We start from the raw sequence: 25252 nt of genomic DNA, 5'->3' as shown, positions 1-25252 counted from the left end.
GGGATCAAACCGCCACACACCAAACAATTTTTCTTTTTATTATGAAAACAAAACGAATGCCCCAGGACCAGGGTCCGTGATTACCAGTAACATCAAAGATTACTTTCTAACTCTTTTTTTTTTTTTTAATTCTGTTTTGTTTGAGGCCAGCAATTTGCAATAAACAAGCTAAACTACTTACATTGACTCATTTCTTTTTCAATAACTGACATTTACAGGAATATACTAGAAATGGCACTAAAAAGTTTTAAGAAAAAGTTACGGTAAATTTGCATGCACATCATACAGAAAAGTAACAATTTTCTTTTTTTCTTTTTAAATATTAAAAAAAAAACAACCCCAAAAATAACGAAACAAAAAATACAACAACAAATCTTTCTGGATTGGTTACGCCAGTATCAGGGCTGTGTTCTATGTGGCCTGTGTCAAATCCTAGCTGGTGGTTAAATTTCTTTTTTAAAAAGGACATTTTTTAAAAAGATATGCAAATACCATTTTCTTTACAAAATGCAGCTCAAGCAAGATAACGCTGCTGTGTAAGGAATCCTAAATTCCTCTTTACTGATGCAGAGCCTGCCCACAGTTAGCCCCAGTGGTAACTGCTCAGGGTTGAGAAGAGACTGAGAATTTAAAATCCAGTACTAAAAAGGTTGTGGTTTGTCTTTGTCATGCCCCAATCCCTTCCCCTCAGCTCCAACCCCAGCTGTAAAAAAAACACCATTCCTTTCAAAAAAAGGAAAAAAAAAACCCAAACAAAATTAAAAACTGGTTTAAAAAGTCCCCAAAGCAGAGAAAGAACAAGATTAGGTAACTGCAGTCTGCTTCTACCACATGGAGAACAGGGAAGAGAGCTCAGGGGGAACTCAGCTGTGGATTTCCACACACACAGAAAGGATGTTTGTGTGTGTTTGGGGTGTCACCACCCTCCCAGCAGTGACACAGCCCTGAAACATCACTCCTACACTTCCAAACCCCGGGGGTAGGCAAGGTTCAAACCACATCAGTACAGAAATTGAAATGATTTTGTTGTGTGGACGACACATTCGGTGTGCAGAGAGCTGAGAGATTCCTTCCATCACTGGGGTGGGGATCTCCCCCTGGTCCCACTGAGCCACGAGATAGGCTGAGTTTACAATCAGAGAAAAGGTTCACAAAGTTTTTAAAAGGTGCAGTAATGCTGGTTGATTGAGAAAGGTCTGGTCAGAGATTTTGTCAAAACAGGGATTTTTTTTTTTGTCCGAAAAAAGCAGTTTCAATAAAACTCTGTGTGTATGCATACATATGAAATCATACTGATTTCAGTGAAGTTTCCCCTGGAAAACAAAGTTAAACTTTGTTCATTCAAGAAAAATTCTACCATAAAAATTTTCTTTTTTTTCTTTTTTTTTTTTTTTTTTTTTTAATTCTTAAGTTTAAAAATGTTCTTTCAAACATTTTTTGTGTTTGATCATTTTGAAGTTATTATTCTGTGACATCTGGACTGACATGTCATGCAATAAAACCCAGTTAAATAAATGTTCTGTTGCTTCAGTTCCCAACTCATTTAGGACTGCTGCTACTTTACTCTGGACTGGAAACATCTTTTCTTTTCCTGGAGAAACTCGGGATGTACAAGAGGCACCCCAATGGACATGGTGGGGTCTGAATACGCTGGGAATGGGAAAGTGTAAGGACAACACAGCTGGGAGTGAGGAGTCACCAAATTCTTCCCCTCAGTCATGCCAAAATGGATTTCTCCTTGCACCATTTTGTTGGGAACACTTCGCTTTCCGTGCAAAATTTCCCAAGGAGTGGAAGCCCAAGATGCAGCTGGTGGATCAAAGACGTGCAGGAGGTTCTTCCCATTCTGTGGCAGGTTGTTTTCCTTGAAAATCCCCAGGCTGAGGTGGTTTTCCAGCTCCAACAGGGATTCTCCTCCAGCGCTGAGCCAGCCTCAGGCCAGGCTTTTCCCATCACTTCACACGTGGTTCTCAACCCTCTGGCTCCAACTTTACCAAGCAATTTTGGTGGGACAGCCAAAAATTAGCTCCTTGTGGCTCCTCGAGGGGTGTCTGTGTGTTCCAGGGGCTGTTCCTGGTGTCACAGGATGGAATTCCCAGGATTTTTTGTGGCAGTGATGCTGTCGCCTCTGGTCTGTCCTCCCCACAGAAGCCACAACCACAACTCAGGGTCAAGCAGGCAGGAAAAGGTCCCAGGAAGGGAGAACTGGGAGTTTGTTTATCCAAACCCCATGACAGTGAATTGGTTGCAAATTATTCCTTCAAATATTCCTTGGTTTTGATCATTCAAGTCGAAGGCAACGGGAGAAACACAGGTGAAACCCAACCCCATTAAAAAAGAAACCCAAGCTCTTAATTAGGTGAATATTACATTTCCTCATAGTAAATTCTGAAAATATATTACCAGAGAACTGTCTGAGGGAAGGTTTTGTAAGGGCAGAACTTAAAAAAAAAAAAAAAAAATCAGAATTGAATTCCATTGTTAATGGAAAAGAAAAATCATGAATAAAAGAAAAATCATGAATTTCAGTAAAAATCAGAACATTTTTCTTTCAAATGCTGTGGAAAAGGATCTCTGGTCACCAGCAGGTTTTGAGAGGCAGATTGCCAAGTGTCCAGCAAATCACCCTTGGCTGATGAGCAGTGGGTGACTGGCACTGATGGAGCTGGAAGTGCAAAGCTTGGAATGCTAAACCAGGCAGAGATTCCCAGATTCCCAGCACAGGGACATGCCCCAGAGCCCAGCACAGCATCTCCTGTCCCAGCTCCAGGGCTGGGTGTGCAAAGGAAATCCTGTGCTGGCCTTGAGGAGCTTCCATGGCCATTCACCTGCAGGGAAAATAAAATCTGCAGCAATTTGCACCACTGGGAGAGCACAGGAAGGTGAATTTTAGGGCTACCCCACAGGAGAGAGGCAGTTTTAGGGGCTGGTGCTGGAGATGGAAAGGCAGACCTTTCTGTTAAACTCTGTATAATTTTTTTTTCTTTACAATAAAAAGAATTTACAATAAAACTTCTGCCCCTCAGATTACAAATTTGATATAATTATAGAACTGATGTTTTCCTAAAATTGGATTAGAAAAGGATAAAACCCCCATTGTTCTACCACAACAAAGAGTGGGGGGGAAAAAAGACCACTGAGAAAATAAAAATGTATTGAAGTGTATGTCTCCAAAATCTGTACAAAACAGGAAAAAAGGAGTGAAGAGGGGAAAAAAAATCTAAAAATGAACACACCAAACATGACAGAGCACCAGACACACAAGAGACTGGACTGTAGCACCTGTAGGTAGAAAGTCCAAGTATATAAATAAATTAGTGGATTTTTATTTGCTTTGTTGTTGTCTTGTTTTTTGTTGTGTGGGTTTTTTTGTTTGTTTGTTTGTTTTTTTAACCTGGTTCAAACCTCATTAAAAATCTGCCTGTCTGCTGGCACGCAGAACCCCAGCTTTGCTTTTTGTTAGGTTTTATTACATTTTCAATGACCAGTGGTGTTTAATAAATAAAGTCCTGGTAAATACACATGAAATTAGGGACACTAAAACCAGGGTATATTGCAGCAGTGCAGGTCAAAACGTTAGGCTGGACTGGAAAAAAAAACTAGCAAGCTTTAAAAAAATTAGCTTTTTTTCTTTTTTTCTTCTCCCTCCCCTCTTTCTTCTTTTCATTGAGGTAAAACATTTCAGTGCCTGGAACTTGACACAGGAGGAGCATCCCTTTTCTAGGAGCTCGCGACCAGAATGATGAGGGGAAGGGAGAAAACCAAAGCAAACTCAAAAGCAAAAAAAGCCCAAACACACACACACAAACTCCCTCTCCACTTCCCCTGCCAGCTCAGCCTCAGCTGGAGCTCAAGTGCTGCTTTATTTTAAGCCCAGAGTGAGGTGTTTGTCATGGAGAAAACCCCCAAGATGTGAGATGTGTCCCAGTAATGGGCACATGATTTGTCCTGGTCACTCCAGGCTCCAGCTGACAACTTCCAGCCAAAAAAACCAAAACCCTCCTGTCAGTTCCATGAAAACTTTCATAGAGAGTGTCCATTTCCTGGAAATCATCTATTTCATGGTAAAAAATAATATTCTCAAGAAACTTGACTGTGTCCCTTGCTCCCAATGAATCCCCAGGAAAAGTGAAGCTTTTGAGTGGAAAACCAAGAAATGCAACCACTTCTATTGCTCGTGTGCTTAAAAGTTCAATTCATGCTTCAAGACTTTCCTGAACAGGTGCCTATGTTTCTACCAAGATTAAAAAAAAGCATGTTAGCAATCCACAGTACATGAGAATTTTTTTGGAATTTTTTTTTTGTTGTTTTTATGTAAAAAGATGATAGCATCTGACATTTTCATCACACTGTAGACTTGGAGATTAAGAATACTAGTGCTAATAACAAATACACCAACTAGTTCAAAAGCTAACATCTTTCAGATACAGTACCATTTTACAGAGATTTCGTTAAAAAAAGATGGTTTTTACCTTGTGTGAGCCAGGCAGGCTTATTAAAAGAGAATATTCCGAGAGGAGGGAAGGGCTGGGAGGGAAATGTACTACAAACCTTGCAGAATTTTCTATTTATCTCCTGCTAAGAGCTTAAAATTCTTCCATTTTCGACCAATTTTCTCCAGATAAATGCAAAATTTAGAGACTTTATGCAAAGGGAACTATTTGTCATAAAGTCTAGTCACACACACACACTCAAAAGATCTTTGACCTATTAAAAGAGAGCCCCATCCCTCCCTCCCTCCCCCCAAAAAATGGAAGATACCTTTTGTAACACTGAGTTAAAAAAAAAACAAAATTAAAAAAAAAAACAAAGTCAGAGTAAAGAGAGAGGAGGGATAAAACCTGACCACCGTGGCCCAGGAGAGCAGGGGGTTAAAAGGAAGGGAGGGGACACTGCAGGGCAGGGGCAGGGTGTCCGTTTGGGGGCTGTGTCCGTGTGTCCCAGCTCATTCCGAGTCACTGCTGTCCGAGCTGGAGCCGCTGGAGCTGCTGCTCCCCGACTCGGAGGAGCTGGAGCTGCTGAGCCGGGAGGGGCCTCCGGAGGGAGTGGAGCTGGATTTCTCTGCAGGGAACAAGGCAGGGATGTGGTCACTTGGAGAAACACAGGAGGGTTGCCCACCCAGAGTGCCCAGCCTGACCCACAGGGTGTTGGTGACTGTGGAAGTTTGGGAGCTCTGTCACCTGTGAACACAGGAACCTTTTTGGAGTGTCTTGAGCTACGTGTGTAGGGGTTTGGGATTTTTAACCCTGTGTCACCCTGATTGTTCAGCCTTCTGATGGTTTTTCATTTCTACTGGAGCTTTCTCAGGCATGTAACAAAAACAAAGACTGATATTTTGTAAATATGCATACCTTTCTAGGGAGAAGGACAAATTGATGGACTTCTAAGTTGACCACTGGGGTCAGAGAGGTGTTACTCTCGTCCCCCAATCCCTGAACAAATTCCAAACCCTATTTAAACCCCAAATCATAATAAACTTTCTCTTTCTCTTCTCACTTCTCAGCTTGACAAGTGTGGTTCTTTTGTGTCCTCCAGCCACAACCCTGTGTGTTAGAAGCTCTGTAGTGTTAACACAGGGGAGATTCTCCTCCCTCTGAAGGAGGAATTGCCTCCCAGACAGCTCCTATTTCCCACCCAGGACTTTCCACCTTGCCAGGGCCCAAAGCAGCCCCACAGAGTAGCTCAGTGGGAACTCCCTGAGGGTTCCTGTCATAGACACAAACCCAAGGCACAGGTTTTGACCCTGTGACAAAGCCCATCCACTTTTGGGGTGCTGTTTTCACACAAACCCAAAGCCATTACCTTTCTTTGCAGGCTTCTTGTTGTTGTTTAGCTGCCCACTGACATCCTGTAACCGTTTTTCTAGTTCTTTCTTCTTTTCCTGAGCTAACTCTTCTTTTGACTTTGCTGCTTGCTTTTTGCCACTGGCAGCTGTAGGGGAGGAATGCAGAGTTTCTGAGAGTGCAGGGATGCAGGGGGGGAAAGAGTGGACATCACTATTTTACAGGGCATGTACATCTGTGTGCACACTCTGCAGTGACAGTGCCAGTGCTCACACAGCAACTACACATCCCAGAGAGAAGACAACACCTGTCGTTGCCTTGCTCATCAAATCACCACCATCCTGTAACATGCAATTTTTATTTTTTTTTTTAAGATAAGAGATCTTCTGGAAAGTATTTTAGGAAATAGAAATATCCATGTATTAATCTCATCATTACAGGTTACTTACCAGCCAGTTATATGGTCAATAATTACAGATTTGTAATTAGAGAATTGTTACATGGGTTTTCTGCCCTGTAAAATAAAGTGTCCCATTAAAGGTTGTCAGGAGTAAAGCGTCTGCCATTAAAACTTCCGATCCCCTCACGCAAGAATTTACTGTTTATGGTTTGTGTTGCTCTAAACAGAAAACAAAACAAAGGCAAATTAAAAACCAACTGAGGCAAAGGCTGGCAGACAACAGGAATGTGACTGTGTCAGGATGGAAAGGGTGAGAAGGACTAGCAACACTCACATTGCCAAGGAAAGGAAATATTCCTCCAAAGGAGGAGTAATTGAACACAGGTGTTGGCCAGGATTGGAAACACAAGACAGGAGCCAGATATTTTGCCTGATCCAGCAAGGAAATACCTACATTTCTGTGAGCTGTTTTAAAGTAATGGTTAAAAAAAACAACAAAAAACCCGAATTCTGGAAAGCAGAGTCCTAAGAGGGAACACTCAGCACAGGAGTCCAGGCAGGCTCGGGCATGCCAGGCTCACAGGGTGGATATCTGAGGTTATCTGTGTTACTCTATGCTCTGGTTCCAAAATTGAAGGATGCTTCCTGTTCCTAAGCACTCTGGAAAATCCTTTCCTGAGCTATGCCAACAGCGAAGGATTCAGGGGAAAAAAATCAAAGCAAAAATAGAGTCTGCACTTTGCTTAGACCTTCCTGAAAATCCTGTGAGGAAGGAATGGAAATGCTCTGCAAGAGCAAGGAGTAGCTTTTGTGTCCTAATCTTAAAAGCAAAACTCCCTTAACCAAAGGGCCAGGAGCACTCCAGGTAAGTGATGCTACTGCTGTCCAGCTGGAGCTAAACTCTCAAGGGGCTGCAGGAACTCACTTTGTGAACAAAGCACAAAGTCTGTCCCACACTGAGCCACACTCAGCAGCAGACTGACATTCACCCTCTGAACTGACAGAGGGCAATGTGGTGATCAGGACACACAGCAACAGCAGTTTTGGGGTGAATACACAACCCAGACACGCCCAGAATCCACAGGTAACCTTGTGCAAATCATTTATTGCCTTGGTGGTTTGGATCCCAACCACATTTTTTTGTTTCCTTCCTAATTAGATGCTAAACTATCCAGGATAAGAAACTGATCCTTCCAGATGTGTGCACACAACACCTGACACAATGAGAATGGGACCTTTACAGGGCCTTCCAGAACCTGGGTAAGTAATAAAGGCATCCCACAGGTCTTGCAGAGGAACACATTGGATCTCCAGGTCTCTGCAGCAGGACACCATGGGAAGAAAGAACAGAGAAAAAACAGGAAGTTTCTGTACATTTCCTTGGGAGAAGAGAATCTCTAACAATTCCTGCCATCACATACCCAAAGAGGTGGATAAGAGAATCTCAACACACATGCCCTGACTCCAAAGCTGAGCCCAAGAGCTGCTGGGGGGGAACACTTGCCCCGGGAGGGTAACTTACAAAACGGTTTCCTTTGTTTTTTCTGTAAACAAGATTTCACGTATCTCTCCAGTTCTCGTAACGTTGTGGGCTTCAAGGTTTCAAAATCTATTTCAATCTCGTCGGGATTGGAGTCTCTGAGGGAAGGTTCCCGGGACTGGATGATGTGAACCACCCTGCCCAGCTTCTCCCCAGGCAGGCGGTTGATGTCCAGGCTGAGCTGTCGTTTCTCATCGTAGGTCATGGGCAGCCCTTCCTCCTCCTCATCCGAGTCGTAGGTTGCAGATGCCTGCTTGCCTCCTTTCTTGGGCTGCCTGGGGAGGTTGTCAAGCATGAAAACATTCATGGGGACGCAGCAATGAATTCTTTTTTCATTTTTTTTTTTTCCCCTCAACTCCCTCGTAACAAACATCCCCATGCTCTTGGCTTTGAAGCTCTCGTCAGATGGCTGGAACAGCACCACAAGTGCTGAAAAAGTTCAGCAGCCTGAGATCAGCTGTTGTGCTCCTATTATATTTTAGCCCTGTGAAGTGTGACAACGAGCCCAAGCAGCAGCAGGGGGGCAGCCATGGAATAGCACGTTCTTGGTGGCTGCACAAAAGGCAACCCCCAAAACCTTATCTGAGAGCAATCAGGCAGGGATTCAAAGAGCTGGACAATGAAAACACAATGGTTCCACTGCCAGCTCCAAGTAAAAGACTCCCTGGAGTTGTCTGGGAATGGTAACAGTTCCTCAGCAGCAAATTAACAACACTGAGCTTCCCCAGGAATTAAGGACAGAGCTGGAAGCTCTTGGCTCTCCCTTCAAGGCACCTTGGCTCTCACCTGTTAGCTGTGGTTGTGCTGTTTGCTTTCTTAGCTGGGGCTTTCTTCTGTTGGGTTTGTTTGGGTGGTTGAGCCACCTTGGGTTTCTTCTCCTCCTCAGCTTTGACTTTGTGCTTTTCTTTCTCCTTCTCTTTATCTTTCTTTTTCTTCTCTTTCTCCTTCTTCTCTTTTTTTTTCTTTGGTTTGTTCACTGGTGCTTGGGATAGTGCAGCCAGCTGCTCATGGACGGCTTTCAGCTGGGAGAAACAGAGGAAAAATCATCAAGGCAAGGTAGCTGCCGCCTCCACAAACCCTCCCCTCTACATCCCAAGGTGTAAGTATATCCTAAAGTCAAAAATCAAGCAGTTCATACTCTCCAAGGAAGGAGAGAGCAGCAGCACTGAGAAAAACAACGATTACTGTTACATCAAACATGCACTGATCACACAGCTGAACGCTTTTCCCCTTAGGCTGGGTGTTGGGAAAGACAGGACAGGAAAAGCTTACAAATATGATTGGCCTGGCAAGAAAATATAAAACCTGTGTGTGAAATAGAAATGAAAGGCAGCTCTGAGATGTGATCATGGCAGGCAGGAAGACAGTGATTAACTGGAGATGGGTTGAGTGATAACAAACAAAGGGACACCAAGGTGCAGCCCCCACCAAGGTATCCAGGAAAAGGTAGATAAGAGAGAAGCCTTTGGAGTTTAGAATACAGAGTTATCGATATGGTGATATAGCAGTTCTCACAGGCTGCAATGCAAAGTCTGTAGGGTTTGTATCTGCTGGTTGGTCACTGTAAATTAGAATATTCAACACCAAAGGAGATATAATGTATTGTAAGAAGGACCTTGTTCTCTTACCCTCTTGCTCTTACCTTTTTATCCCTCCTACCCTCTTGCTCTCTCTCCCCCTCTCTCTTTGGGGCATCCCTCCAGCCCAGACTGGTGGCTGAAGCCAGGCCCTTTTACCCATGACTCTTGCGATAAAACCACATTGCTTTCTGGAATATCTCAGGCCATCAGAGTTCCCTCTCCCTGCCGTCCTCAGATACTCTTACAGCTGGGAATGTTTCCCTCCCTGCACGCCAGCCTAGGGTGGGATTTTTCAGGACACAATTCCTGCTGCTGTGCTCTGTCTAACACTGGGACACAGATCCAGGGGGGTGCAGTACCTGCTCCTGGAGCTCGGCCAGCCGAGTCGCCCGCTCCTCCTCCGAGTCGGAGCTGTCCGAGTCAGAGGAGCTCTCCTCGCTGCTGTGGCTGCTCTCTGTGCTTTTGCTCACCACTGGGGCTGTTGGGGGAGGTGGAGTGGGGGCCTCTGCAGGCTCATCGGGCATTTTTGCAAACCTCATCTCGAAGACATCCTGCAAAAAAAGGAGGAAAATCGGTGACCGAAGGAGCCTCAGGCATGAACAGCTCGCTCTGGTCTCTTAAATACACCAGGGGCAGGGTCTGTGTGCACTACAAGGAAATAATAATATACAGAATATGCTTGCCCATCCAGAAAGCCCAAGAAAATTCTCCAATTACTTTTAAACTAAGGATTATAATATTTTAGGAGCTGAACATGGCACGTGAAGAGCACAAGAGAGGGCACGAGGCTCTTTCCAAGGGCTGGAGGAATCTCCCTTGTTGGTGCCAAGAGCAGATCCACACCTGGATCTCACGTGAACTAAAAACAGTCTGAAAGATGCATGTGCCAACACCTTTACCTGGAGCTTCCTGGCCATGGCCACCACCTCGTGGTCTGGAGGATTGTACTTGTAACAATTAGAGAACATTAACCGAATATCTGCTGCAAAGCCTTGTGCATCCTGGTATTCCCGACTGTCCATTTTCTTCTGCAAATAAACAAGCCAAAGGGAAAGGGGAAAGAAGAAAAAAAATGGCCATAAGCAAAAGGCATTTGTAGCAACTGCATGGAGGACATGAGAACCTCAGAACAGCCTCAAAAATCCCATCTAAGAGAAAGGAAGTTTGATTTGGGTTATTGGTTCCTAAACAACATTCAGTTTCTGCTTTAGAAAACAAGCAAACACCAGGCAACCAAAGAAGTCGATATTTTATAGCAGTTTAAACACTAAGATTCTAAATTTGCCTTATTTTTTAAGTAGTAGAATACAAAATCTGTCAGGGTCCACATTCTACCAGAAAACATCTAGAAATCATTAGAAAAATCATTTAGAAAAATGGATCAGGAACTAATAGAAATGAGGATCATGGATGGAAAGGGCAAGAGTCAACAAGCAAGTTACAATTACAGCAGTACCTGAAGTGTGCATTTCTACATATGCTTGGATATATTTGCCTTGTAAATCTGAAAGGGCAGAAAAGATCATGAAAATCTAACTGACTTGCTGCTAACAGAGGGCAGGAGGTTTGCTCTGCAATTCCTACAGCAAAATAGGCATTTACAGTTAAACTCCCACTCTTAATTTAAAAGTCCAACTGATAGAAATGGATACAGACTTCACCCCTTATGAACCTACTCATAATGTTATTTCCTAGAGCAGCGAGGATAAATGTCAAATATTTGTACCTTGTTACTTTCTCTTATTTTTCAGCCCCCACTTCCAGCCATTTCTCTTGCTGTTTGGGACTCAATGACTTGGGTTTAGAGAGCAGTTTATAGCATTCCTAGCACTTAATTGATTTGATGCATATATTACTACTGTGTATAAAACCTCAGCTCCAATTACTGCTGCTGAAAGGAACCAGAAGCTAACACCAAGTTTCATTTGCATTTAAAAGACATGGGTTTAAAGAAATTCTCTATTTGCCAAATGCTCACAGGCTTCCCTTTTGTATGTCTTGGGCACCTGTATGCCCAGACAGGCTGGGGACGTGGTGGGGACAGACATCCCCCATCCCAACAGCAATCAGGGATGCTCAGGGTCTGTCACCTACCCCCTAACACAAGCAAAACTCCCATTTTTCACAGAGCTACAGAAATTTCACAGCTGTGACAGACCTTCTGACTGTCTTGAAACACTCCTGGAGCTGTGTTTGTTGTGAAAAGGGCAGAATTTCACCTCCAGGGATTCAGGTTCTGAGGGAGCTGATGCAGGATGGTGACATCCCTGCAGCCTTGCTCCCTGCTGGGCTGCAGCCAGACATCTGTCAAACTTTTGCCAGGAGACCTCATTTTCCTGGTGAATAAACCAGGAGACAGCCTGGAAGCCACAGCACAAAGGCAGAAAGAGAAATAGGTTTGTGGTGCTCCTGTCTGAAAAGCCTCTCAGGCCAATTCCAAAGCAAAACATATGTTCAAACCAAAGGGCCCGTTTATTTTAAAATACATCTTACTGCATGAAAGGCCTTTTTATATTTGTCTGGCATATTCAGGGCCTGATTACTGCCTATGAAATACATTCCACCGTCTGAGGCTTTGCTTTTCATCCAAACTCAACAGTTTTCTAGCCCTACAGTTTTAACCTATGGATTTTTGTTTTGTTTTCTTATAAAGAATAATAAGCTTAATGAAAGAAAGAAAAGCACTTTAAATTGGTAGACTGGAATATCTTGTTATAAATATACTTGGAGATATCCAGCTGCTTACAAAAAGAAAAAATGTGATTACATTTACAACCGGAAATCAGGAGTCAGAAAGAGCTGGCAGAGGTGCAGGCAGGCCAGCTTACCCATCCTATGTCCCACAACAATCTCATTTTTCCCCTCAATCGATTGTTTAATCATCTTTACTGTTCATTAATTTGTTTCCTCATGTCTAACATGTCCCTTGCTCTAAGGTAAGTCTTGTCTTGCCCACAGAGGACACAAAGAATGTCTCCTCACTTTGAAAACCCTGAACTCAACTGCTCTGAAACTACAGCAGTTCACTGCAGGAAAATAAGGGGTGAACAGAGTTACATCCCTGGAGGAAGTGCTTTATTCCAAAACTTAACAGCTTGTGGAAATCCTCTTGTACAGCCAGGCTTGTTGCTTGTTCACCACTGAATAAACCAAAGGCAGAGACATCCATGTTAGAGGATGGAGCAGGAAAATAGGTGCTCCAGGTCCCCCAGCACCACAGAGGGGGTCAGTGATGTTCTGCAAGTGGTCCCTGCCTGCCTGGGGACAGGGCAGCAGCAGCTCCAGCCTCAGTGCATCCCACTCCTCACAGGGCATCAGAGCTGCTGCCTCTATCTCCTGACACTTCCACCCCATCCGAGCAGTTCTGCTCTTTCCTTCTCTGTGATAAAGAGAATTGAGGCGGAGATGAGCTCTCAGATCCTGTCCCTCCAGCTGTTCCCATTCTCAGTCCTCCAAGCTCCAGCACAAAATTCCAGCACATCCCTCTGCTCCTGGCTGCAACAAGCTCAGCCACAGCCCCTCCATCTCACCTGCCCCCAGCACAGTCACAACAGCCAACCTGCCTCCTCCACCACACACAGAGAAAACAACCTCCAAATCCTCCTGGAGACACCTCTGCCAAGGAAAAAAAAGAGATCATGGATACAAAGGATATTCTCTGAGGAAAATCCAACCTAACACAGCCACAGAAGCAAAGAGACAAGATGTGTTACAGCTGCAGCAATGCTTGTGTTTTACCTTCTCACATAATTCCTCCCAGGTCAGTTTGGAGGCCTTTAGTTGTGCTGCTTTATCACAGCCATTGTCACTTGGGCAGAATTAAATCTAAAAACCTTTCAGAGCCACAGAGGAAGTCCCTGACACTGGAAAATGACACTGCCTGCAAATGGCAGGTTTCTGTTCTATGCAGTGAATGTGTTACGAGCTGCATCTCTGAGAAGTCACACCATGATCTACAGGCCATGAGCAACGACAATAAAACACTCCATAAAAAACCAATACCAGACAGCACTTCAAACAGCTTTATTAAGAAAAATACTACCATGTGGAATGAGAAACCCAGAGTCTTTAGGTGTAAAAGACTCCACTGGGTTTGCCATCGACCTGTCTGCAATTTTCTACCCTACCACTAGCCAGGGCAGAGGGAGGATATCACCTGCACTTGCCAGAAAGGGGCAGAGCTGTACAATTTTAAAGAACAAAATCAGGACCCTAAAGATACTTAAGCATGAAGAAGTCACCAACCCAAGAAATGACAGCTTTGCACCAAGATTTTTCAGAACACAGCACAAGGATCTCTTGCAGTAAGAAATCACCTAAGCATGCACAGAAATACCAGTTTGAGAGGATGAGGATTTCACTCTGTCCATCTCTAATATTCCTGCAATCACCTGGGGCTTCAACCAGCAGGCTGCAGGTATCTCTGGAGACCCAGAGCATCCCTAGGATGGATGCACCCATCCCTAGGATGGATGCATGGCACATCAGAGTGTGACATGCTGCTCCCAGGTCCCACACAGGATCTGCCAAGGAATATGACAGGAACCACACCCACAGCTGCCCTTTTGTCTCCTGGGCATTCAGACAATCCCAGGCACTGGCTCAGCTGGAAGTAAAACCATTCTGGCAATGCCAGTGAAAGCCAGCAGTAACATCTTCACCTCCTGCACACAGAAGTCTCCCTTCCATCAACACAGAATCCAGTGCCTGGCTCACAAGAAGATGGGAACCACAAAGACACAGCTTTGCTTCCTGGAGGGATTCAGCAAACCTCCAAACCTACTGGGAAAAACAAGAATACCAGACCATACTAAGCTGAACTCTTGAGGAGTCAAGCATGAGCCACAAAACTATCACACATCTCCCTGAGTACCATCACATTCCAGTTGGAATTGCTCACTGTAAGCCTATCTGCCACCACAAGGCAGCAGCTTCTGGAAATAGGATACCATCAATTGAATCCTATGAAATAAAGCACCTCCTCTTCACAGAGTGCAACACAATCCTAAGAACACCAGTTAAATACCTGGACTATCCACAAAGAGGAGAGAATGCCATTGTACTCTGCTTTGTGTACATCATCTGCTTTGCAGGGCAGAAAAAAAAAAAAAAAAAAAAAGCTGCCCCAGGTAAAAAAAGGGAGAGTAAAAGGAAACAAAATATAAAAATATCCAGCTGGTATCCAAACAGGTTCTGTTTCCACCCTTTCCCCTTCCCCCTCCCACAAAGGAGCCAATCCTCTGCAATCAGAGGGACCCCCTGCAACAAAAAGAGGCGGTAAATGAGGAAATGAGGACGTACTTTCACAGTACTGAGATCCATGGGGTGTTTGATAATATCGTGATAGTCATGTAACTCCAAGGCCTCTGCATCCACGGGCTTGTAAAAGGGCCAGGCATAGGCTGCGTGCTTCTTGGAGAGCATCTCCTTGAGGATGCTGTCACAGTACTTGAGGTGCTCAGAGAGTTTGCCCTTCTTGCCTGCGTGCTGAGGGACCTCTCCGTCCTCCAGGTCTTTCTTTGGTGGTTTGATGGGGCGGCCGCCGCTCTCCCTGCGCGCGATGATTTTGGCCTGTTTGGGGTCCGACAGCGGCGTGGGGGACTCGCTCCTGCTGGCAGTGATGGCAGAGGTGGTGGGGGTGGTGGTGTCTGCTTTCCTCTTCACTCCCTTTTTCTGGAACAGCACAGGGACAGGGTCTGTGAGTGCATGCCCAGCACAAACCCCAGTGTCACCAGACGGACACGAAATGAAGGACACGCAGTTGTCAGGACAAAAAAGAGAGGGAAGTTTATTTCTTGACCTCAATTTATATAGATTCTGGACAATGAGCAGGAATTGGAGGATGAGGTTGCTACCTCTCCAACCTCACTGGTCAAACTAGAAGTCCAGCAATTGTCCCTCCTCCACAGGGGAATGCAAACAGGAAGAATGGTTTACAAAACATTACTTTCATTTACATAAAATCTGTGAGAAACCCCACTAAAAAAATGCAAACATCAGAAGGCTGAAAAAGATCATCAGGGAAACACCCTAGCACTGCTCATCCTTAGTTTTGCCTGTCCTCTGGTAGCAAAAACCCCAGTTATTTCACTGGGATAAATGGGATTTATGACTCCAACACACCGTGGCTGTAATGCTGCACATCACCCGAGCCACAGTAACCAACATTTGCATGGCTCCAACCCAAGCTCAACTTGCATGCTGCAAAATGTGATGTTTCCCTGAGATGGAAGCCAGGACTCTTACCTTGTGTTTGCCAAGGGAAAGGAGGGTGCCCTCATCCTGCAGCTTGGCTGATGCATGGGGACTGAGCAAGTGGCAGTAACTTAACCACAAGTCTGAGTCCTCAGTGGCAGGAACAGGCTATAGGTTCTGAACCAAAGCATATTAATCACCAAAGACCCAGGAGCCCTCACTCCCCTGTATTTAGTAGGTGTGCTAAGGTAGATTTTGCCTTAAGCAAACAAACCCTCTCACATAAATTCAAGGTGTGAGTGTCCAGTCAGTTCTCTCATGGTCCTATGAAGGATTTATTTCTCTGGAGAGGGAGACAGGGAGGAAAAAGTTCCTTAGAGAAATCTAAGGGAAATCTTAAGTAAATCCCAAGCAGAATTAATTTTGCAGTGTGTATTTGGCAAACTCACTTCTGGGTTCATCCTTGAGTTTTAAAATGAAATTGATTCTCAGAAGCAAGTTATTTGGACAGAAACTGAAATATGAGACAGGTTTCTGAGGAAGACAGCTTAGCTACAAGATCTGACTTATAATTTCTCTAGCAACTCCCAAATGATTGGGTTAAAAAGGAAAAGAATTCTGTGCCTTTGCTGGTCCAAGCAACCTCACGACCAAAGCTGTGGCAGTTAATTCCACAGTTTAGATAAAAAGACACCCAGTTTTCTCTGAGCTACACTTCCATCATTTCTAAAGCAATACACAGCTTGCTAAGGAAATTTCAATTATTTAGGCAATGTCTTCATTTACCCATAAATTAACATAATAAACAGCAAAACATCAGTGACAACTCCCAAAAGATTACTCAGTAGGGGAGACAGAACTAATGCACCCAAAACCTGCAGGCAACATCAGTTCTCCTCCAACTGGAGTGACAGGCTTGTCTTGAACTGGTTGAAAGCAGAGAGGGACATTCCTAATGCTGGTAAGCCTGCAAACCTTAAAGGAACAGCCCCAGTAAAAATCAGGAGCTCAGTTAGAGAGGGAAGAGATGCTTTGAGCTGTGAACCTTAAAGGAACAGCCCCAGTAAAACCACTCCTAATGCTGGAGCCTGCAAACCCTAAAGGTTTTTCCCAGTAAAAATCAGGAGCTCAGAGAGAGAAGAGATGCTTTGAGCTACAAACCTTAAAGGAACAACCCCAGTAAAATCAGCAGCTCAGTTACAGAGGGAAGAGATGCTATTTGGTGTAAAATATAGATTTCCAAGAGCCCTGGAGCAGCAGCACAGGGCAAGGCTGTGACAGGAGAGGCTGGAGCTGAGCTGGGGCAGGCACAGGTGCCATCACCTCGGCTGCACCATGTGCAAACCGGCAGAATCGCTCTCAACCCTCCCCAACGCAACACCCAAGGATGACAGCAGAAACACAGGGAACCGGCACAGAGGGCAGGCAGCTCAGCCTGGTCTCCGGCCCAGGAGCTGCCCGGATTTACCTTGACGACCGGGGGCGTGGGAGGCACCACGGGCATGATCGGAGCGGCGGGCGGGGGCGGGGCGGCGGCGGCAGGGGCGGCGACAGGAGGGACATTGGCGGTGATGGTTGGCACGGGGGTGGCGGCGATGACCGGCGTCTGGGACACGGCCGGAGGGACGCTCTGGAACGGGGCCGGCGGGGACACGGAAGACACGGCCACGGCTTGCTGCGCCCCTTTGGAACGAGAGGGGAAAAGAAAGGCGCTGCTGGTTACCGGGAGCGCACTGGGAGCAAACTGGTGCTGCTGGACTGGGCTTGCTCCCTCTCCCAGGCAGAGCACAAAGGGCACAGTGTGATCTGCTCGGTGCTGTTACACCCAGGGTACAACAGGAGTGAGGAGTCTCTGATCTAAGTCCTTGTACCGCGGGTTTGGGTCAGCCACAAGCAAAAAAAATAATTCTACCTTTTTCACACGGAGTGTGTGTTGCTCTGGAACACTTCACCCCTGGGATGCTCCCAGAGCTGCACCGAGCTCAGCAAAGAGCAGGAGATGGAGCAGTGGGAGGAGCACCAAGGACATCGAGTGAATTGCTCGGTGCTGTTACACCCAGGGTACAACAAAAGTGAGGAATCTCTGATCTAAGTCCTTGTACCACACAAGTAAAATAATTCTGGCTTTTCACATGGAGTGTGTGTTGCTCTGGGACAGTTGTCACCCCTGGGATGCTCCCAGAGCTGCACTGAGCTCAACAAAGGAGCAGGAGATGGAGGAGTGGGAGGTGTTCATACCATGCAAATGGCAATACCCATTGCCCTAAGCCACCTGAGCAGCCAAAGTATTTCAGATTTGCCATTCACAAGTGCACGGGGTGGGATTCTTGGGGTTGGCCTGTGCAGGGACAGGAGCTGGGCTCAGTGATTCCTGTGGGTCTCCTCCTGATGGCCTCAATGCCTCTGATGCTACACCTGCACTGCTAAAAACCTGGCTACTGGTGTAATATTAAAGGGGACAAACCTACTACCTAATAACCAAAGCAGCAATCCTCCTTCTATGTTTTATCAAAGGATGTTGAAAAGATACATCATCATTAATTTCTCTAAGCTCAGATAGACTTACAGCTCCATTTAGCACCTGAAATGTGGGAAAACAGAGGAATAATTGACTTTCCCAGAGCAACAATTACACCTTGTTTAGAGAAGATAACCAACAAAACTTCAATCATTTAACTCAGCCTACACAAGGCCCTTTATGAACTGTTTTACCATGCTTGGACATTTTAGTCCTAAATCCACTTAAAATCAATTCTAGGTGAGCGGAACTAAATTTAGTTTCCACTGATATGCAATGATCTACACAGCCTTTTGAAATGGCTTGATAAATCCTTTAATTTTATGATGTTGTAACCATATGTGTAAAAGAAAAAACATACAGGGTTTAAGGAATTAGCAAAATTTGAGTCCAAGTCTCTGCTGTGTCAGATTTCTGATTTTTGCCAGGGCACAGGGTGGGCTGCGTAAACCTGAATCTGTAAAGACTTTCCATGCCATGGTCTGGCACGGGCAGCAGACTGGCATTTCTGACCACCTTGTTTTTTCTTACCTTGGTTTCTTCTTTGCTTAGAGAAGCAACAGCACTGGCCTCCCTCCCTGAAGTGCTGCCTGGATGGGCAAGTCACAGATGGCAAGATTGGTATGACAAATGCAGGGTGGCCTCGAGACAGACGAGCCCTGACACCCTGAGTGAGCATCACCCAGACATCTCACACCTTCCTCCCCACTGCTTCAGCTGTGAGACCACACTCCCCCTTCCCAGCCTTTTCACCATCTGCAAAGTCCAGAAGCCTGGAAGGAGGGTCAGGCTTTGGGAACAGCTCCCAACACTCCCTGTCCCTGGATGGCTCCGTACCTGTGCTCTGTGTGCCCGCTGAGGGCTTGCGACCTTTGCCTTTAGGAACTGGGGGTAGCAATTCCACCTCCTCCTGAGGCATCTGGGCAACCTTCTGCAGAAATATCTTCTCCAAGGCTTGGGCCATGAGGACAATGTCATCTGTGGGCTGCACAAAGAAGAATGTGAGCCTTTGTTGTATCATTCACATATCTGAAGCGGCGAGGTTGAAGATCAGGCTTAGAAAACACTGATGCCCTTCAAATAAATTATGGTATTCAAATGCTGATAATAAACAGATTAGCTCTTCTCCCTCCTTGCTCGCCACTCTCCTGCTCTTCTGTTCTGCTCCAGCATGCAATAATTACAGCCCCTAAGTGTGCTGCATCCAGAGAATTATCAGGACTTCAGTAGGAGCCTGATAAACCAGTATCCTGTGCAGCAGTGTGGAAGCAGCAAACTGGAACGGATGAGCTGTCCTTCCCTGCCTGCCAGCAGGTCCAAGTGAAGAGGCTAAACACACATTCTGTGGCTCAAACTAATTAATTTGTTTGTTTCAGCTGTCCTCCAGTCTGGGGCTATGATGACAAATGACTGGAGAAAACAGAACACAAAGAATTCTAACAAAACAGCAAACAAGCCAAACCCAAAATAATAATAATAAGCAATCTAAATGTGTTTAAGTATGAACATATTTATGGAGACAGAGTCCAAGAACAGATCTATGATTCTTGAACTCTTTTCTGCTGCTGACAGATGCTATTTAGTGCCATACAGTCTAACACACAGCATTAAAGCACCTCAAAACACCTGCAGAGCACCCCATTTAAGTGCAGCTCATCCCAGGAAACTCCTAACTGAAAATAAAAGAAGTAAAAACTTGCTGCATAACTCTAGAACAGAATTCTACCTATAATTAAAAGGCATATTTGCCATTGTAACTAGTCTGGGGGAAGAAAGAGGCAGCACAAAGACAGCTTTGTGCATTTCAAGTAACGTGGTTGCAATTAGTGGCATTTCAAATCCTTGCAAGGAGGGCCCAGAGCTGGCCCCGTTCAAAACCTGCACAGTAACAGGGGTAGGTGGGTGTTTTCTAAAGGCTTTTTCTAGTCTTTTTTACCTTGTTATAAATGTAACAGTTTGTAAACATGGTGTTGAAATCCTGCATACATTCACTGGCACTCCAGTAATAGTTGTGTTCCAGGCGCTTCTTGATCGTCCCCATGTCCATGGGGTTTTTTATGATTTTGTGATAATCCTGTTGGAAAAACAAGGAAGATGTTACATCGGTTTTGATGTGATTCGGTTTTGTTCACATCTCCGTCTAACCTCTGCTTTCTCCTCATTCCCCCTCCTAAAAAACACTCCCTCAAATTTTGTGGAAATTGTAAATGTAAATATACATTCATTTATTTTCTAGTTTGTATTTTTTTTAGTCTCACCATTATTACAAACCGGACTCCAAAACATGTAACCTCCAGCCTGGGAATTAGCATTTTTACCTATCTTTTTAAAAGGCTGCCTCTGGCACTCACAGAAGTTTATCAGGGCTGGCTAAAACTGTGCTTCAGTCTCTAATTTTAAGAGCATTTTGGCCTTTAAAAGGTTCCCACCTGTTAACCCAGTTTCTCCCTGGGCTGGTCTGGAGCACCTGCAGAGGCTGTGATTAGCCTGGGGATGCTGCAGGGCTGTACGGTGCTATTTTCTTCTTCTGGATTAGAGCACCAAAGTCTCTCTTGCTGGCTCAGCCACTGGCTGAGCCCAATACCATCCCAGGCCCTGATATTTCCACTCCAAACGATCCCAAAACCTGATCTGACCAACACAAAACTTTCCAGGCTGAGAAGATGACAGATACGTACCGGCAAATTGAGTTTAATTGCATCAACGGGCTGGTAGAAAGGCCAAGCAAACTGATGCTTCCACAAGGTCTTCACCACAACATTTTGCATGTATTGCAGTTGGTTGGTCTTCCTGCCAGGTTTGTTGGGATTAGTCACCTCTGGAGGAGGTGGATTCACGGGGCCCTGAGGAGCCTGGATGGCTGACGTGACCGTCGACATCTTCCTGCTCGGGCTCTCACTCGCTGTCACTGCGGCAGCAACGGGGAGATTTCCTCTCTTCCTTTATGCTCCCTGAATGGGACTGACATCCCATTTCCAGGGTGCAACCATACAACCTAGAGCAAACTAGAGAGAGAGAGAGAGGGCAGAGTGTAAACACAGATTTTTGAACCGGGCAGGCTGAGATGCTTCTTCTGTGGACAATATTTAAACTCAGGCTCTTTACGCCATTGACTTTGTTCCTGCAACACAGTTTATCTTTGAGATGGGCACAGTTCAAGACCCAAGAGATTGTGGAACAGCAAATTTAAAGCCTGCAGAGACACAGCATGCTTCATGAGACTAGTTCTTGCTTTAGCTGGCTCAGAGAGCACCTTCATGTCAAGAAAACACTTGGGGCAACCTAAGAATCTGGTCAGGGAATACAGTTAGGATGTAATGCAGACTCCCATGAATGCACTGATGCAAGCTGCTAAATCCATAGCTTCCATGTAAACTGAACTGCATTGTCTCTAGAGCCACACTGCCTGGCACTGGGTCAGCTCACAGGGCTCTGCCCTGGTGCAGTGGGCAGCCTGAAATCCCATCAGGAAGGGTGGATGACAGCTGCCAGAGGACCTCAATCCAGGGAAATGAAAGAAGGGGCAGAGAGAGATGCTGTGAACTGCTGTGAGTGAAAGGTGTCAACAGAAACAGCCCAACTTGAAGTGATCTGCGCTCTGAATCTCATAAATCTCTTATTATGCCTCTTACTGTGCGCACCTGACTGGTTTTGACCCCAGTTTTGTACCAAAGTTAAGAGATTCAGGCTCAAATAATAACTGGTGTTATACTGATAGCCCATGACCTGGCTCAGACAGTGCTGTCATGTTCTCTCTCAAAGGCACATTTGAAATAGAGGAGAATACATAAATTGCATTATTGTACTCTAGTTTTCCCTCTGCAAACTGCAGAGGTAAAAATAGCCCACTATCACTGTGCCTTGTGTAGCATATGGCAAACAGCTCTGCTATGTCATCTTCCATAAACATTGGATATTTCAGCTCACATCAGGACTGCAGCTACTTTTCTCATGGCAAACAGACCACAATCACTTTCCAGAGGCAAATTATTTCAAATATGTTTAGAAAGCCATACAAATACCCTGACATACACTTCTTGGTTGAACAGAGAAACATGAGCAGGGACAGAAGCTGCAGTAACACTGGAAGGAAAAAGCAGGAAGACATTCTAGGAAAACCCAAAAAACCTCTGCTTTAATACAGCCCTAATCATCTCTACTGAATATCTGGACTAAATATAGAACATCAACTTGTCCTGTGAGCTGCTGATTACATGAAGGCAAAAAGTAAACACATACCTAACTTGGGGAAATTTTACCAAAATAGCTGTGTACAAACAAACAGATCTGCAGCAGAGAGGGAGGGAACTGCTACAAACCCAAACCAAACCCCTGTGTGAATACATGTGATTATCTGTGCAGGAAACAGACAAGTCCAGTTCTGATGCTGCCACCATTTATTCACAACAGTCACTATATATTCCAAGGATGGAGAAAAATGCCAGGAGGACTCTCTTGTGCCATGGATTTAAGTACAGCTCTGGAATCAGGCTCCTGGTCCCTGTTTTTGATAATTCAGCTTAGTTCCAAAAGGACTGGTCTCTCATCTGATCATACAGGATGATCACCAAGCAGCCAAAAGGGATGCTGGCATCCTCTGGACACGGAATTTCATAACTAGAATGTTACTTGGGATTTCAAAGTTGAAAGGAACTGGAGAAGCATTTTCTCCCGGTGTTCCATCAAGTCAAAGCAGCAGCAGAAATATTGCAAAATTCAATCTTCAGATCGAGGGGGGTAAATAGACAAAGAATTAAAAACAATCAAAAGAAAGATAATTAGGAAGTTTCAGTCAGTCTCCTTCTGGGGAGCTCTCTGCATGGATTCAGGTTTCTGAGCAACATCCATCATCCCAGAGAATGCAAGGCTGGCTGCAGGCCCCTGGTGACCACCACTGAAGCATTTTGTTTGCTGTCTTCTTGATTAACAAAATGAATCCAGTGCAAGGATTGAGGGGAAATAAAACACCCACAGAGAGCAATTCCTACTGTTAGAGAGCATTTGGGTCACAAGTTTGAAACTGTGCAGTGTAACTTAAGTCTTCCCTTTGAATAACATGAGGCTAAATGTGATTCTCTTTTCATTTGAATTTCCTGATGTCCTCAAACTCCAATTTGATAAGGATTTTTAATTAATTTGTATTAAACCCCAGAACTGTAATTCAACTAACCACAGATCCATAGTTCCTACCTCTCTCAGACTTTTTCTCCCTGACCTTAGCCAAGGCTTTCAGTATCTTCCCCCCACAGCTCCTCATCTGTGCCATGGAGATAGTGAGAGCTCCTTTCTGTCCCCACCCAGCAGAGAAAATTCTCTGGGACAGGCACTGCCTCTCCACGGGGCCATTTTGATCCTCAAGCTTAAACAAGGCTTGTACAGTCCACATAAAAGCATGGAACAGTCATCGGTGACACAGCTCAGAAAGGATTTTAATTAAGAACATCACCAAAACAAGGAGGGGCAGAACCATGACAGCCAACTTGGTCAGTTCCCTGCTCCTCTGTAACCTCCACGCTCCAACACACTGGTTTTTACAGCCAGAAGTGGCTCCAAAGCTCCCAGCAGCACTGGCACTGCACTGCTGGATCCTGCAGAAGACAGAAATAGCTACCTGGACTATCTGGCAGCACTGGAAGTTACTGTCCTGCCATAAATAAAGCTTTAATGTGCCTGTGCCTCACTGCACCTTTAACCCTTGGTCCAGCAGCTTCCTCACCATCTGCTGGGGAAGCTGCTTTGATACTGGATCACTTTGTAATTTTTTTAAACTATGGATTTGCTTCTACAGCCATTCCTTAAGGCTCAAAATGGTTTCATTTTTAAGAATGTAAAAAGCAGGACTATGAGGAATCTGGAAGATGAGGGTAAAAATGCTTTGCAAATGTCCAAAAGGCAATGACTTTGAATTAAAGATAAATTAATGCCTGAGAAATCTACGCCATGTGAAACATCATTTATTAAGTGAGGAAGTAAGAGCCCTGACCATCTGACATTACCACATAAATCATCCAAGAGGACACTTTAGTAGACCCACAGACAAAAAATAAGCTCCTAAAAATTGTCCCACACCTACAGGTAGAATTGAACTACACAGCTCTTGCCTAAGCACACCAGCACCTACTGAAACTGCACTGGAATCAATACATACTTAAACTATTGGGGACAGTGACCCAGGACATCACTGTACTAGGTACTGTACAAGCCTGGAGCAAAGACTGCCAAAACCAGACATCATGAGGGGCTAAGGTGAGACTTCTTTTAGCCCTGCACTAATAACTTCTTAAATTTTAATTTTTAAATCACTACTTATCCTGTTCCTCAGGCCTATAATGCTCAAGTAGCAGGAGCTGTTCTTGATTTCTCTGTCTGCACAAGTAGTTTTGATATTGCAAGTTTAAAATACACCCTAAAGTGCTGTCATACACAGAGACTGAATGCTGCTTCTCCTTCTTATTCAGTCTGAGATAGTAATTAAAAACAAAACCCAAAACCTCAAAGAAAGGAGGTTTTAAGTCCTGGAGTTTAAGTCTTTTTTTTGCTAAGTTGCAACCTCAGTGTGGCAAACCAGGCATCAAAAAACCCAGCTAGGTTGGATGGAGTTTTTCTTTGAAAAAAACCCTTTTCTTCCACTGACTCTCTCACACAGGGTCAGTCAGTGGAGACACAACTGGCATGGAGAAAACATGTAAATAATTGCCTGCACTAGCAGGATAACATTCTCCTGTCTGCAGTGGTGGGGACTATTTTAAAAGCAGCTCAGAAGCCCCATGGAGTGTGCAGTGTGCCAGCTCTCCTGCTGCTCCAGCCAACGGCTCTGCCACTTCCTCTGGCACTGCCCAACATTTAACGGATGCTTTGCTCCCGGGCAGGACCCGATGGGGTTTGTTTTGATTGCAAACTTACAGCGAGCTTTATGTCAGCCTGGCAGCCCAACAACTCCTTGGGTTTTCCCCCTCCCTTGGTAGAGCATTTCTGCATGGTTACTTGGACACTGATCAAAATCTGGCACAATTCCAGCCCGGCCAGAAACAGCCACAATAAATCTTCCCATCAGGGAAAATTATCAAGTTTGAGAGATGTTCCTTGACCTCGTTGTTATCTGCACGTCTTTATTTACATTACAGTAGCACACAGAGGCTGGGCAGAGACCAAGGTCCCTTGGCATTTCACACTGTGCACACACACAAAGACCCTGTTCCTTCCTCAAAGGGCTGCTGCTCACAACTCACACTTTAC

General features: G+C 44.9%; 1 protein-coding gene across 1 annotated transcript in view; it reads right to left on the bottom strand.

The window, feature by feature from the left end:
• Positions 1 to 79: 79 nt before the first annotated feature.
• BRD3 (bromodomain containing 3) overlaps positions 80 to 25252 on the bottom strand; it is a 37644-nt gene continuing 12471 nt past the window's right edge. The window contains exons 2-12 of the mRNA XM_083875700.1: positions 20695 to 21021; positions 19953 to 20090; positions 18854 to 19001; positions 16967 to 17181; positions 14605 to 14976; positions 10203 to 10331; positions 9663 to 9854; positions 8510 to 8745; positions 7706 to 7998; positions 5803 to 5931; positions 80 to 5061 (exon numbers count right to left, since the gene is read on the bottom strand). Of these exons, the coding sequence (XP_083731826.1) occupies positions 4946 to 5061; positions 5803 to 5931; positions 7706 to 7998; positions 8510 to 8745; positions 9663 to 9854; positions 10203 to 10331; positions 14605 to 14976; positions 16967 to 17181; positions 18854 to 19001; positions 19953 to 20090; positions 20695 to 20895 (2169 nt within the window). The 5' untranslated portion in view covers positions 20896 to 21021 and the 3' untranslated portion in view covers positions 80 to 4945. The remainder of the gene's footprint in view (positions 5062 to 5802; positions 5932 to 7705; positions 7999 to 8509; positions 8746 to 9662; positions 9855 to 10202; positions 10332 to 14604; positions 14977 to 16966; positions 17182 to 18853; positions 19002 to 19952; positions 20091 to 20694; positions 21022 to 25252) is intronic.

Source organism: Zosterops lateralis, assembly GCF_965231275.1.
Source record: "Zosterops lateralis genome assembly, chromosome: 20".
Lineage (NCBI taxonomy): Eukaryota > Metazoa > Chordata > Aves > Passeriformes > Zosteropidae > Zosterops > Zosterops lateralis.
The sequence above is the reverse complement of the archived record's forward strand: the minus strand, read 5'-3'. Positions and strand labels throughout refer to the sequence as shown.